This window comes from Benincasa hispida, chromosome 11 (genome assembly GCF_027475165.1).
Source record: "Benincasa hispida cultivar pf3 chromosome 11, pf3_genome.v1.1, whole genome shotgun sequence".
NCBI lineage: Eukaryota > Viridiplantae > Streptophyta > Magnoliopsida > Cucurbitales > Cucurbitaceae > Benincasa > Benincasa hispida.
Window position 1 is genome coordinate 18607093 of NC_143488.1, and position 13207 is coordinate 18620299.

Sequence of the window (13207 nt, forward strand, 5' to 3'; positions counted from 1 at the left end):
TCATGACCCATTTGAAATGTACTAAGATACATTTCAGATGTCATATTCAAGTATTAGGATTTTATAACTTTGGAGTTTTTGGTTATAAAGACTTTTCTAAACATATATTAAGCGTCAGTTAAATTGTTCTATTTTGCATCTTTCAATCTGATTGACAACCTTTGTACAATCAAAGACTTGACAACCTTTGTGCTATCATTAGCGAAAGAGTCAATTTTGTTGAAAATATTGTATTAAAGACGTGGAAGTTTGATTAGTAAAACTAATTTAGTGGTTTTATAGTGTCTTGCTCTTCAATATAATTGTAGTAGCTGTATATCAACAATTTTTTGGTTCAATAATGTGGGAGGGAGTACTAACCTCTCATTTAGAGGAAAAAATGTATAATATCTTACTCCTAATAGCTATTTTTTTGTTGGAGTTATTCAAAATTTCTATCCACTGACATTAATTATTGATCAATTATATTAAAAAAAATTTAAGTACTAAACAATTTCTTTTTTATTTAATTTCAAACATGAGGTAGCAAACTTTTTTTAAAGCTCAAGAGTAGAGCAAGAGTTGATTCAAGTTTTGAATGAAGATTTGCTTTAAGTAGTTATGCTTATGCTTAGGTTGGTTATGAAGATGACTTAACTATTTGAAGTATAGGTACGTACCATTGATATCTAGTTTCAATTTGGTTTCTTTTTAGAAGTTTCAATCCAATTATATGGCTTGGATTTAGGAACTTTGATACTTAGTTTGCTTTGGTTTTCTAGTATAAAATTGGTCCTATTAGTTTGTATATGAAGAAAACTAAAGTATTGGTTTGGATTAAATTTTTATTTGAAAAACCAATCAAAACTGAATTGAACTGAGAGTATTTATACACCTTTAAAAATAAATTTTAACATTAGTATTTTACTTAGTATGGTGTATATATATTTGTTGTTTTTTTTTTTAAAAAAAGATCAATTATTATAGCGTAATTATTATAGCATTGGTATGTTTTTTATTTAAAAAAGTCTAATTATTATAGAGATAGATCTAATTTTGATTTAAAATTAGAAAAAAAAACTAATTCAAAACAAAAGTAGAAATAAAAATAAAAAATTGGAAAAGAAAAGAAAATGCCAAATGGAGAACCAGGCGATAATAGATTGACTAAATAAAAAGAAATTCATTAGTTTTATTCTTTTATGATCATTGGTTTGGATCCACTCTTTACAAAATCATTGATTTGGTGGATCTTGGTTGATCCCATAACCTATACTTATAATTTGAGTTTAATTTTATGATACAATATTTTATTTAGGTAATTATATTACTTTAATATATCATGGTTTAGAGCTTACCTTAAAAAAAAAAAAAAGATATATTTTTTGAGCGGGTTATATATGACTTAGGAATCATTTGTGAGTTTTAAACAAAGTATAGGAATCAGAAATAATTCTCAAATGGTAAGGACTAAATTGAAACTTTGTATTCATATGAATCAAATTGGTACTAAATTCAAATCATAAGGACTACATTAGAGTGGAAAACGATAAAAGTCTTGCAAAAACGTCATCTATAATAATCAAAGGCTAAATTATAAAATATGTTCTTGAATGCTGTAATTTGTATAAAAAATATCTAACTTTCAAAAGTTTCAAAATATCCTTAGACTTTAAAAGAAAGTTCAAAAATATTTTTACAGTCAATTTTGGATGGAAACCATTATTTAAAAAATATTCTTGAACTTTCAAAGTACTAAAAACCCTTAAAACTTAAAAAAGAAAGTGAAGAAATATCCTTATCATTGGTATATGAACAAAAATCGTTAATATCTCATTGCAAAAATAATTCTAAAATAAAATAAAAATAAAAATGCTCCCTTCGTTGATCAATTTGTTTAAATTGTTTTTAGTAAAAAAAGAACCAATTTTAAAACAAATTATATATAGATATCTTCATTTTTGTTTTTCTTATCGATACCTTCATTTTTATCATGTTAGTCCAATTCTTACACCAATTTCATTCTTATTCTTTTTAGCGAGTGCCAAGCTAAGATACTCGGTCTTTGCTTGACACTATTGTGTGGAAAAAACTCCCATTTTCTCAAAGATTAGAGATGGAACTGGTACTATGTCTATGCAAGCCCTACCTCCGTGAAGAGATGCGATTGCGAGAGCTTTCATTATTCCTATTTCAGGAGAATCTTTCTGAAAGGGAAGGGATGAACCGATTGGCTTAGGTCATGGCTACAGTACTGTCCTTGGTACTATATTGACCGCCTTAGCGCCCACGTAGGCATCGAAAAATTCCTCGAGGCACCAATCTTGAATCGAAGTTGGAGGATTGATCGGACTGCTCCTGAGCTGGTTTGTCTCGTTCAGAAGTCACTTTGGTCTAATGTGCTTTGAAATTGACACGTTTTCTCAATTTAAAGAAGTGTGAATATGATCGTTCTTAGCAATTAAAATAAAAATCAAAACTTTAAGTTGAAATATAAAATCCCACAAAATCTTACAAAATTTCAAAAATCTAAATCTACCCCTAAAACACACCACAATGATGTAGCCAAATACAAGATATATATATATTTCTATTAACACACATTTAACTATTAATGTACAATTTTGTTAAAACATTTAAGTATTAAGATCCTTTGACGATTCTATTATTATTTTTCTTCTTGTTGTAGTCTATATACATAAATTGAAGTGGGCAATTTTATTTATTTATTATAAATAAGTAAATGTCATACAATTGATAAAGAGGGGAGTAAGAGGGTATTGAAAAAGAGAGGGAAAAAAAAGAGAAGTAAGAAAGTATTAGCGATTTCTATTCATATATTAATAGTAAGAGTGTTTTTTTTAATTATTATTATTTTTTTTAATTTTAAAGTTAATATTTAAACTTTTAAAAGTTTAGGAGTATTCTTTTTTACACAAAAAAACTAATGATTTCCATTCAAAACTAATGATAATGACATTTTAGAATTCTTTAGGAAAGTTTAAAGGTATTTTTGAAAATTTTAAAAGTTCTAGAATATCTTTGACACAAAATACAAAGTTTTGGGGCATTCTATACAAAGTAAGTTATTAAGTTTGAGATTTGTCTATTTATTAGGTTTTTTTTTTTTTTTTTAAAAAAAATATTTTGAACTTATTAAATTTGAAAAATAGTTTGAAATGGTCTATGCTAATTTTGTTGTTCATTCCCGCATAAATTTGGGAATGTATGATAAGAGATTTTAGAACATTCTCACAAATCTAGGTAACAAACATGTTTGTTTCTAAATCTATGAAGATGGGATGAGGAGAAAAGAAAGAGTAGATATAACTTGGCCACCTCACCAATATAAAATCAGCAAATTAATTGTCATATCAACATTTTGTTAAATCAACTAATCTTGAAAGGAGATTATAACGATTATTCAGATAAAAGATTTCATTTTAAAATCTTAGAGATCAAATAAATGTCAACTTTAAATGTCACGACTTAAAAGTATATTTTGTATTTTCTTTCAAAGTATTTAGTGTCTTAAGAAAAATAAGAAAAATAAGGGCAGAAAGCTCATTCTATATTTTTTTTAGATAAAAAGATATAGACAATAATAGTTTTTCATTATCCAAACAGAGAATAACAAACCAAACAAAACAATCGCCATGCATTTAAAATTTTAAACAACATAAGACAAAGCACATTTGATCTTCATTATCAACCATCCTACGTTATTTTTAAAAGCATGTCCACAGAAAGAACAAGAAAAAAAACCAGGAAAGAACTTGAAGTGTATGTTTGTTTGTTTCTTCTTTTACATAATAATTTTTGTTTTACAATATACGATGAAAGTTCTTTCAAAACCCAGATATAATTCTGCTACATTTGGTTTTGAACCACCTGATCCCTTTCTTTATGGAACTCTTTACCTTCCCTTCAACTGCATACAGTTTGTACTTTGCAACACGTCGTCGTCTCTTCATTTCCGGTTTCTTCCACCACGGCTTCTTCATTGAACTTTTTGATGATTCTGTTGTCTTCGTCACATATCGTTTCACAAATGACGGGTCGACGATGGCTCGCTTTTGTGACTGATTTAAGTACATCTTGTTTTCACTCAATTTCCTCACGTCTATGACTTCCAGGCTCCGACCACCCTTATTCGGATGGTGGTGGAGCCCTTCCATCGTCGTCTCTATGTTTGTTTGTTTGTTTTTTCTATCTTATGAAGGATGATGGAATTGAGAGAGAGAGAGAGGAAAAAGGGAATGAAAATAGTTTTTGGTTTTTGGTTGGTTTTTAAGATTCAGAGGAGAGGATAATCTTGGTTTGGAATGAGAAGAGAGGCGTGATTATGGGGATTTTCACCCATATTTATAATTTTCCCTTTTCATTATTAGGTAGTTGGCTTTGCTAATTATGAAAAAATTGAAAGGTTGTCTAAATTTTTTATTTGTGGAAGGAGAATAATCTTGTTGTTTTTTTTCTAATTTTTTGGGTTACAAACCCACATTCATAGAATGTCATCGCACCATATTTTTGCGTTTGTTTGGTTTTTATCAAAAGGTGCAGTTGTTCCACTATTATTGCACATTTGTCTTTCGTCTTCGATTTTAAGATCGTCAGTGCTCTTTAATTGAAAATACTTGGATGCCTATTGAACTATATTCATTTTTGTGACTACCTAATGTTTAATCATAATTTGTCATTTTATAAAGTTTTTTTTCCTTCTTCTGTGTGATTGGATGTGATTAGGGTGGGTTGTAAAAATGTCCATCCAATAAGCACCCAAGTATTGCTCTCTTTAGTTTGTAATCTTGAAGTGGCCTCGTAAAAAAATGAAACATTGACGTTGACATGCCATCGATAGTGAATTTGTATTTTGGGAAAGAGATCACTTGGAAAACAATTAGAATAACAAATTAGTGTGGCATGTCACAGACACTCCAAAATTTAAGTTAGTTTTCAGTACTAGGGTTAGAGCAAGCAATTTAAGGGAAAATATGAATGTACAGCCCAGGCCCAAGATTCAGAATTTGGATTCAACATCTTATGGCCCCAACATTCCTTTGCATCCCCTGCGACTTGGCAACATCATTTAGTTTGTCTTGATGCTTCTAAGAGCAAAAGTTGTCCCCACAAACCAACACGGGTTCTTTCAGTATGTTTTGTCCTCACTCACGTGCATCCTAGGAAATCCTAAGAGATCACCTAACATAGGATTGCTCTAAGCTAAGTACGTTTAATTTTGGAGTTCTTATGATTGAGCATTGAAAATGAAGGTGCACCTTGTTGGTATATATAGTAACTTCCAATTCTTTTAAGCCTTTCTTAATATACTTTTAATTTAGTATTGTCATGTTCTTAGTGGGGCTAAACATGAGTTTTCTTTCATTCTTTTAGGAAAATGATTCGAATTTCCTTTATCCTGTTTAGGAATAGGACTCTCGACGCCAGATAGTGGCATACTAAGAATAGGCTCCAAAGATGGGTTAAGTTGGCCTTGGCCTTCGAAGTCAAGTGGGTCTATTAAGTGACCTAATTATATTGTTTCTATTGTTTCTCTTCTTATTTCTTTGGCATCCATCCGAAGAAAAGAGGTGAGTTGGCCTCGACCTCGACCTTCAAGGTCAAGGTAGGTTAATTGGATTGACCGACCCAATTGATTTGCCCTCTCGTCTTTAGCATTTGTCAAAAATGAGGGGTGAGTTGGCCTCAACCTCAATTTTCAGGACGAGCCAATAACACGACATCTCTTCTAGGCTTGTTTCCTGCCTGTCTCGAGTCTATTTGGGATGAGGTAACTTTCTCAATTTTACTCACATATTTGACTTCCTCAGGTTTTATCTGAAGTCCAAAAGTACCCATAATGTTGTCAACTTGATAACTACCGTGTTACAAAAGCTTTTGCTGTCAAACCGTTTTAACATTCTATGGCAACAATATAAATTAAAGAAAAAATAATAGAAAATATCTTTAAACTTTAAAGTGTTGCAATAATACTCTAGCTTTCAATTAGAGTTAAATAATATTTTTACTGTTAGTATATGGACGAAAATTTCATCTATACCATTAAACCTTGTACCTATTTTTCACTTATTTGATAAGTGGAAAGCACATAACCAAAATCGTATTTAATCAATATTTCCAAGTAACCGTCCAAAAAGAAAGAGGAAGTTTGTAGCCAAATCTCAACCTCTGCGTCTCTATCTACAATATGACTTGCCTCCCAACCAAACAATGGTTTTAGAAATTTGTGGTACCAAAACTTAGAATTTTAATATGCTTCAAAGGCAGAAACAGTTCCACGTAGTCACAAAAATTTTCCAAAATGAAGCCATAGTTTCCCTTCAGAGAATCCCTTTAGAATAAACCTCAATGTTAACATAATCCCACTCGGCTTCTGTGTCCATCACACCATTGTCTTTTCTTCCTTTTTCCTCTTTTTTCTCTCCACAGATTCTTGGCCTCTATTTCAACTCACACTTCTCAATATTTTGCCACCCATAATTCTTCTCTATTGGTTTCTTCTTCCTCCCTTCCAATGTCCATCTTAGCTCAAAACAAGTTCCTTCTGAGCTCCCGATCCCATGTTAACCCATGCAGCACTCCGATTCCGCGCAGAGTTTTCTACTGCATAGCCAACTCTACGGTCAATGTTGCTGCTGGTGCTACGACCACCAATCCGAAGCATGCCGATGGCCAATTACTCATTGAACGTGAGGTTATATCTCCTACTCCACTTACATTGGTCAATTCCTCCACCTATTATTCTGTTCTTAATGACCCGAGTTTACGATCAACCTGGAGTCATCGTGCGTGGGTAGCCAGTGGGTGCACCACGGTGCTCGTCTCTTTGGCAAAATCAATAGTAGGCGCAGCCAGTTCACATATCTGGCTTGAGCCTGCTTTAGCAGCATTGGTAGGCTACATTTTAGCTGACCTTGGATCTGGAGTTTATCATTGGGGCATCGATAACTATGGCAACGTGTCAACTCCAATTTTCGGCACCCAAATAGAAGCATTCCAAGGTCATCACAAGTGGCCATGGACAATCACGAAGCGTCAGTTTGCCAACAATATGTACGCCTTGGCACGAGCTGTGACCTTCGCCGTACTTCCTGTAAGCCTTGCATTTGATGATCCCATTCTACATGGTTTCGTTGGTGTGTGCTCAGGTTGCATAATGTTTAGCCAACAGTTTCATGCATGGGCTCATGGTAAAAAGAGTGAACTACCACCACTGGTGGTGGCAATGCAAGATGCTGGCCTGCTTGTGTCACGAAGGCAGCATTCTGCACATCATCGTCCACCATATAACAACAACTATTGCATAGTAAGTGGAATTTGGAATAAGATTTTGGATGAAACAAAGGTTTTCGAGGCATTGGAGATGATCTTGTTCTTCAAACTTGGGGTGAGACCAAGATCTTGGACTGAGCCTAATTCTGCATGGACTGAAGAGACTGAGATTATAGAACAAACTACAGCCCATTAACCACATTCTTCTTTCATTCATATTATGCTTTTCCTTGTAGAATGGAAGGAAACAAAATTGTTCATTTGAAATATCTTCAAACGTAAACTATATATGATGTTTTGTTATTTGCAGACGTGTTTTTTCCTTTACGCATTGTTCATCAAGGTTCAACTAAAATAAATAAATAGAACAAAGGGGAAATGACAAACAATAGCATTGATACAAAAAGCATAGGATACATGCTTTGTGATTCTATCGTACCATAAACTACATAGTACTTGTTCTTTAAAATTATCATGTTAGGCATCAGTAGGGAGAGAAGATGAGATAGGAGAAACACAAGGAAACCAATAGCGACGTCTACCATCACGGTGGCCATCATCAATCATCGAAAGACCTTCCTGTAAAAGTGCAGAATTTTTTTACAAACGTGGTGTCTAACTATGCTAGATGGTAGAAAAGAAATGTTAGCTAAAACTTACATCCAGTAGAGTATCGAGGGCATCAACTGCACGACCAGATGTCCAAGAAAGTCGTCTCTCTACCTCATCAACAGTTACATAGCCTTGGGCCTGAGAGAACAATTTGTGTATGACTATTAGTCTCTTTGTGGCCAAAAACTAAAAGCAAAAGATTGCAGAAAGGGCTGAATGAGAATGTAACCTGAGCAAGCTCAAGAATTTCATTGTGATCTTTGTTCAACTCGGTTGGAACAGACCGAACAAGTTTTTTCTTGCCAACAGTAATTACTTCAAAACCACTTCCCAATATCTGGAGTAAATTATCTGGATTTTAGTGTAAGATAAACTCCAGAATGGCACTTCGTAAATCAAGAAGATTTATAGTATAGTACATTTGAAATAAAATATTTTACATTAAGAAACAACAAAAACTAATTAAAGTGCCAGGGAAAACATTAGTCAAGCATGTAAATATTTGTATGATTAGAAGCACATGAACCATTCGGTTACGATCCTCCCCAGCAACATACCATAAAGTGAGATTTTAGTTGGAATCAACCTTCCCTAGAGGAGAAACGTTTCCTGCCAGTATAACGATTTTCATCTAGCAGTCATCCCAACTGTGGAGAAAGCTTTATCCCCAAAGAGAAAAGTATTTATGCCAACATTGATTTCGATGCATTGGATTTATTCATACGTTAATGAATACTTCAAGAAATAGTATGGATAACCACAGAACTCATGTCTATTGAAGTAAATGACTAATGGGTACATGTAAATATCAAGATTATCAATTTTAAAGAACTATGAAAAATAATTAGAGTATCATGATAAATATATAGAAATAAATAAATAATATAAATAAAAATTGATTTACGTGTAAATGACTTATAATGTTATATATTAACATTAAGGGGTTGTTTGGGCCCCCAACTTAAAGTTGGTGGAGTTTAAGTTGGTGGAGTGGGCTATTACTCCAAATAAAATAGCGGTGTTTACAACTAATTAAAACCTACAATTAACTACAATAAAACTATTTGAAATCCCTCTTTGTTACAATGTTTACTATTTCCTACTCATCCTCTCTCATAGGTCAACCTACCTGATTCTACAACATTTGACTGTCAAAGAAACTTGTATCGTAGGATATTAAATCTAAGGAAGGTAGCTACCATGGATTGAACTCATTTCCTCTAAAGCCCAATATTATACCATGACCTTTACTGACTACTAGGTCAACCCATGGTGGTTTTGGATATTAAAAATTATAATTTTTAGAGGGGCAGTGGCAACCTGTTAGCATATTTACTCCATTGACTGCAGGAGTCACAGATAGCTTACGCTCCTCACTTGGATTAATTTCATAGGATATCCAAATGATCCTATGACATCTGACATCTGACATAAGAAAATTTGCACAATAGTTAATATCTTGAGTACCTACAAACTATTGTTTCAACTCACGACTTCAAGCACATTTGGGTCGTATAGTTCATTCCTTCGACCTCTTGGCTCACTCAGGGTGGTTGACATATTCCGGTTAATGGAAATCAAATTGAAAGACTGTTGAAGTAATATCCAATTTAGCTAATACTGAAACCAGAACAATAAAGATACCCTTTCTTTTAAAATTTTAATTTCAACCCATAGCAAATATAACAAGGTCACACTTTTAATATAGATCTATCCGTTATCTCAATACCTTCAGTTTACTTATAGCTCGCAGGCAGTCATCCTCAGAAACAGCTTCACGATCACTTTTTCGTCTCTGCCGAAGCAAAGTACACAGCTCTTGTAAACTGATCAAACCTCCATTGTGGGGTCTTGTAGACAAGCAAATGTCAACAATTTGCACTCCTGTCTAGCAAAATAGTTCAGTTACATTCAGCAAACACATCCGGCATACAAATCCAGCAACAAGATTGAGATAAACAAGAATGATGACTTATGCTTCAACCATAGGAATAATTTATTCTTGTCAACTGTCAACATCTTTAATCAATAAGCAAATGAAACACTTTCGGAATTTCACATGAGAAGCTTAAAATCCATTACTGGGTTGAAATATCACTTGGTTAATTTCATAATTCCTAGAGTGAGGGAAATTCGCCTTCCAAGTTCCAAGTCAGACTAAGAATAAAGAATCTACCATATACAGAAAAAGAATAAGAAAGAAACTACTATGATATTTCCCTCGGTTTGCCAAACTCAACAAGAAATTCAAATGAAAATTCCTAGTCCAAGGCAAAGAGGACATGCACAACGTGTCAACACAGACACGGCGATGTACAGGCATATGGAATGCTATAAGGATTTCACATGCGCTCAAACTCCAGCAAAATTTTCCTTTAAGCAAAAGGAATATCTTCTGCAGTTCGAGAAGGAACAAAGGACAAACTGCAAAGAATATAAGATGGATACAACTTATGAGAACATGCCTAACAAGAGAGCGAGGGACACAACAACCCCTCTTGACATGATAAACCACAAAATTTTCTTGTACTTTAATCTGATAAGAAAAAAATCCATACCTACCAATCTCGTAATAGAAATCACCAATGCCTAATAGCTCTGCCCAAAACCCCTTGTTTGAGGCCAAGGGATCTACACCAACTTTAGCACACATTTCATGGAACTGGGATCTGAAAGCCGGGTTCTTACCGATATCTTTCTGCACAAGTCAAATTATTGACTCGAAGTTATTAAAATGGCAAATTAATTGATACTACTATGACAAAGCCAAAAAGGAGAAAACCGTGAAACTAGACAATAAGAAATCCAGCAAGCAATCACTATCTTTTGGGACAGGAATAATTTGGAAGCAAGAACAAGCCGTCAATACCAAGTCCAAAGGAAGCATTTATTCAAGTAGAAACATAGAGCAACAGTCTAAAATTGTAACTACTTTTAATTTTTATATGGAAAAATGTCTAATTAAACTAAGTAGATCTCAGTTCAGATAATCAAGCAGATAACTTCATTCATCAAATATTTGATAGCAAAACACTGAAGGGGTCTTGTAGTACGATTATAGACCTTGTGTTTGCGAGCGAAATCCTCTAACTGAGATCGAAAGGTGGAGAGCTGCTCCTTCATCATATCGGTTCTGAGCTTCGCTACATTTTCACCCAGCTGGCGGTATTGGTCCTGCAAATATTATCATCACTGATTAATCAATGGAAAATACAATCTCAAAAGATGAAATAACTTCAAAATTAGTGGAGATGAACAATAAACCCCATGGAAATCCGAATGACAATGCAACTAAATTGATAAAATTCAAGAATTTTGGATGAAATGAAATAGATTGAGCAGAAAAGAACCCTCGCCGCCGCGGCTGTCTGTAAGCCTCCAATGCCAGGTCTCCTCCTCATTTTCACTCCGATTTCTGTTTGTTGCTCCGATCGGATGCCTTGATGTTATAGAACTCAAGCGGGATCTTCAACGAAGTTGAGAACCAAAAATTATCGATTTTATTTTGGGGACGAGGAAAATATCGGAGAAAATCCATTTTATATACGAATATAGTCAGAAGTTTAAAATGTGGAGGTAAACGGAATGGAAAAAGGTGATCAATGTTTCTAAAAAATAAAAAACTCTTAAAAAACTGATATTTAAGATTAAAATATTGAATTCGGCATAAAATGGGACTAGAAGCCATAGATCAAGAAAATAACAAGATTTGAGCAAAGATAGCACTCTAGGACTAAAACGAGCCTAAGGGAGAGGGTGGTTGGGCCTTGGCCACCATTGTGCTTGACCTTGGCCTCACCAAAGTTGAACCTAACAAAAATGGTTAATGAAGAACGTCATCCTAGGACTAAAATAGAACTAGGGGAGGTGTTCGATCTTGGTCTTGGTTGAAGCTGAGTCTAGCAAAATGGCCAATGAGATATGCCCCTTGTATGTCTGACCTGAGGAGATAAAGGGTTATCCCAATGTAACTGCGAAACTCTATGGATGGTAACCTAAATATCTACTCTTATAAATACATCATTATAGTTTCAAAAAAGGTAGGTTAATTTTCACACTCAAAGTCGAAAGCTTCCACGCTTTTTGATTTAAGCCTCATTTTTTTAAAATTATTATTAGGGTTTTATTTTCTTTTTCTAAGTCGAGAGATTTGACTATAAATAGTGGATAATCTTCCCCTTATTTCTACCCAAAATGTGAAAATGAGGCTCCCCACATTTTTTTTCCTCCAACTATTCTCCCTATTTCACCTTTTTTCCCTACTAACCACAAATTCTCGCCCCACTTGTTATCCCAATTTCTACATATTTTCTCATTTCCTAACAATGGTATTTTATTTTATTTTTTTTCTTTCTTTCTTTGTGTAGGTTTAATTGACATTCTCTTGTGGCTGTTGTTGGGTGAAATTTTATTTTTTCAAAAAAAGAAAAAAAAGAACCAACCTTTGGTTGGAGAATCCCACATTAGAAAAGTTTGAAAAGGAAGTCTTCTTTTTGTACTCCAACATTGGGCTATGGGTTGGGCTCCAAGGGGTACCCATATTTTGGAGGGAGTAAGGGGATAAACCAATATGGGTTCGATGGACGTCCCACGCGCGTGTCGCTGCTGTCGTCCGTTCGATTGTGGTGAGTGTGTATGATTATTTTTCTTTAATAAAGACATTATTATTTTTTGTTATTTATTTCATTATTTTTATTTTCTTTTTAAAAAAGAAAAAAATTCCCAGTTGGCCGCGTCTTCCCAGTCTTCCCCGCGCGCATCTTCCGTCCGCATCTTCTGGCTCACTTTCCGTCTACATCTTCCGGCCCGACTTTCACGCACACGTTCAGAGGCTGACCGTGCTTCTCTCTCGCGACAGTTTAGCTCTAAAGGCCTATAAAAGACACGTCCTTCAGCAGTTCAATACACAACAATTTTTTCTTACACTAACTTCCATTCCCATCACTTTTCTCTGCTTATTTTCTTTCCATGCTTTCGTTTTCTGAGCATTCAGTCAGAAGAGTGTGTGCTCTGGTCGGAAACAGTGCATTTCCGACCGGGTTTTCTTTTTTGGATTGTTTTATCCTAGGGACGACGTGGCAGTATTCCTAACCTGCTTGCACACTTGAGCAGAGCTGCGGAATGTCTTAAAGAGAGCAAGCTCCATGACTCAGCCAATAACGAGCTTTTGTTTTGCAGGTTTCGCTCTTTGTTTGATCATCGTTTCCTGACCGTTTGCGGCTATCCTGTTCTTCATCTGAGGGTCTTCCCATTTACAACAATTTTAAGACATTTCTCTGCCATATCACTAATGGCCCTCACTAGCAACAATGACATTATGACA

At 34.3% G+C, this 13207-nt stretch overlaps 3 protein-coding genes across 3 annotated transcripts; 1 reads left to right on the forward strand and 2 right to left on the reverse strand.

The window, feature by feature from the left end:
• Window positions 1–3713: 3713 nt before the first annotated feature.
• Window positions 3714–4405, reverse strand: LOC150032458 (uncharacterized). Its single transcript, XM_090306496.1, has one exon. It carries the CDS (start codon window positions 4155–4157, stop codon window positions 3828–3830), a length of 330 nt encoding a protein of 109 aa, XP_090162622.1. The 5' UTR covers window positions 4158–4405; the 3' UTR covers window positions 3714–3827.
• Window positions 4406–6190: 1785 nt separating this feature from the next.
• On the forward strand, window positions 6191–7581 carry LOC120091830 (fatty acid desaturase 4-like 1, chloroplastic). Its single transcript, XM_039049972.2, has one exon. The coding sequence runs from the start codon at window positions 6515–6517 to the stop codon at window positions 7466–7468; it is 954 nt and encodes a 317-aa protein (XP_038905900.1). The 5' UTR covers window positions 6191–6514; the 3' UTR covers window positions 7469–7581.
• Window positions 7582–7651: 70 nt separating this feature from the next.
• Window positions 7652–11466, reverse strand: VPS22 (EAP30/Vps36 family protein). Its single transcript, XM_039049973.2, has 7 exons — window positions 11235–11466; window positions 10948–11058; window positions 10447–10582; window positions 9614–9768; window positions 8114–8221; window positions 7933–8022; window positions 7652–7851 (listed from the first exon to the last, which is right to left on the reverse strand). The coding sequence occupies exons 1-7, from the start codon at window positions 11283–11285 to the stop codon at window positions 7750–7752; spliced, it is 753 nt and encodes a 250-aa protein (XP_038905901.1). The 5' UTR covers window positions 11286–11466; the 3' UTR covers window positions 7652–7749.
• Window positions 11467–13207: the final 1741 nt, after the last annotated feature.

Excerpts from the sequence above, each read along its gene's own strand:
- LOC150032458 (XM_090306496.1), bottom strand. The coding sequence starts at position 4,157 with ATGGAAGGGCTCCACCACCATCCGAATAAGGGTGGTCGGAGCCTGGAA.
- LOC120091830 (XM_039049972.2), top strand. The coding sequence starts at position 6,515 with ATGTCCATCTTAGCTCAAAACAAGTTCCTTCTGAGCTCCCGATCCCAT.
- VPS22 (XM_039049973.2), bottom strand. The coding sequence starts at position 11,285 with ATGAGGAGGAGACCTGGCATTGGAGGCTTACAGACAGCCGCGGCGGCG. Across the intron at positions 9,769-10,446 it reads TGATTTCTATTACGAGATTG|GAGTGCAAATTGTTGACATT; the intron begins GTAGGTATGGAT and ends TTTGCTAGACAG. Across the intron at positions 7,852-7,932 it reads CCCTCGATACTCTACTGGAT|GAAGGTCTTTCGATGATTGA; the intron begins GTAAGTTTTAGC and ends GCACTTTTACAG.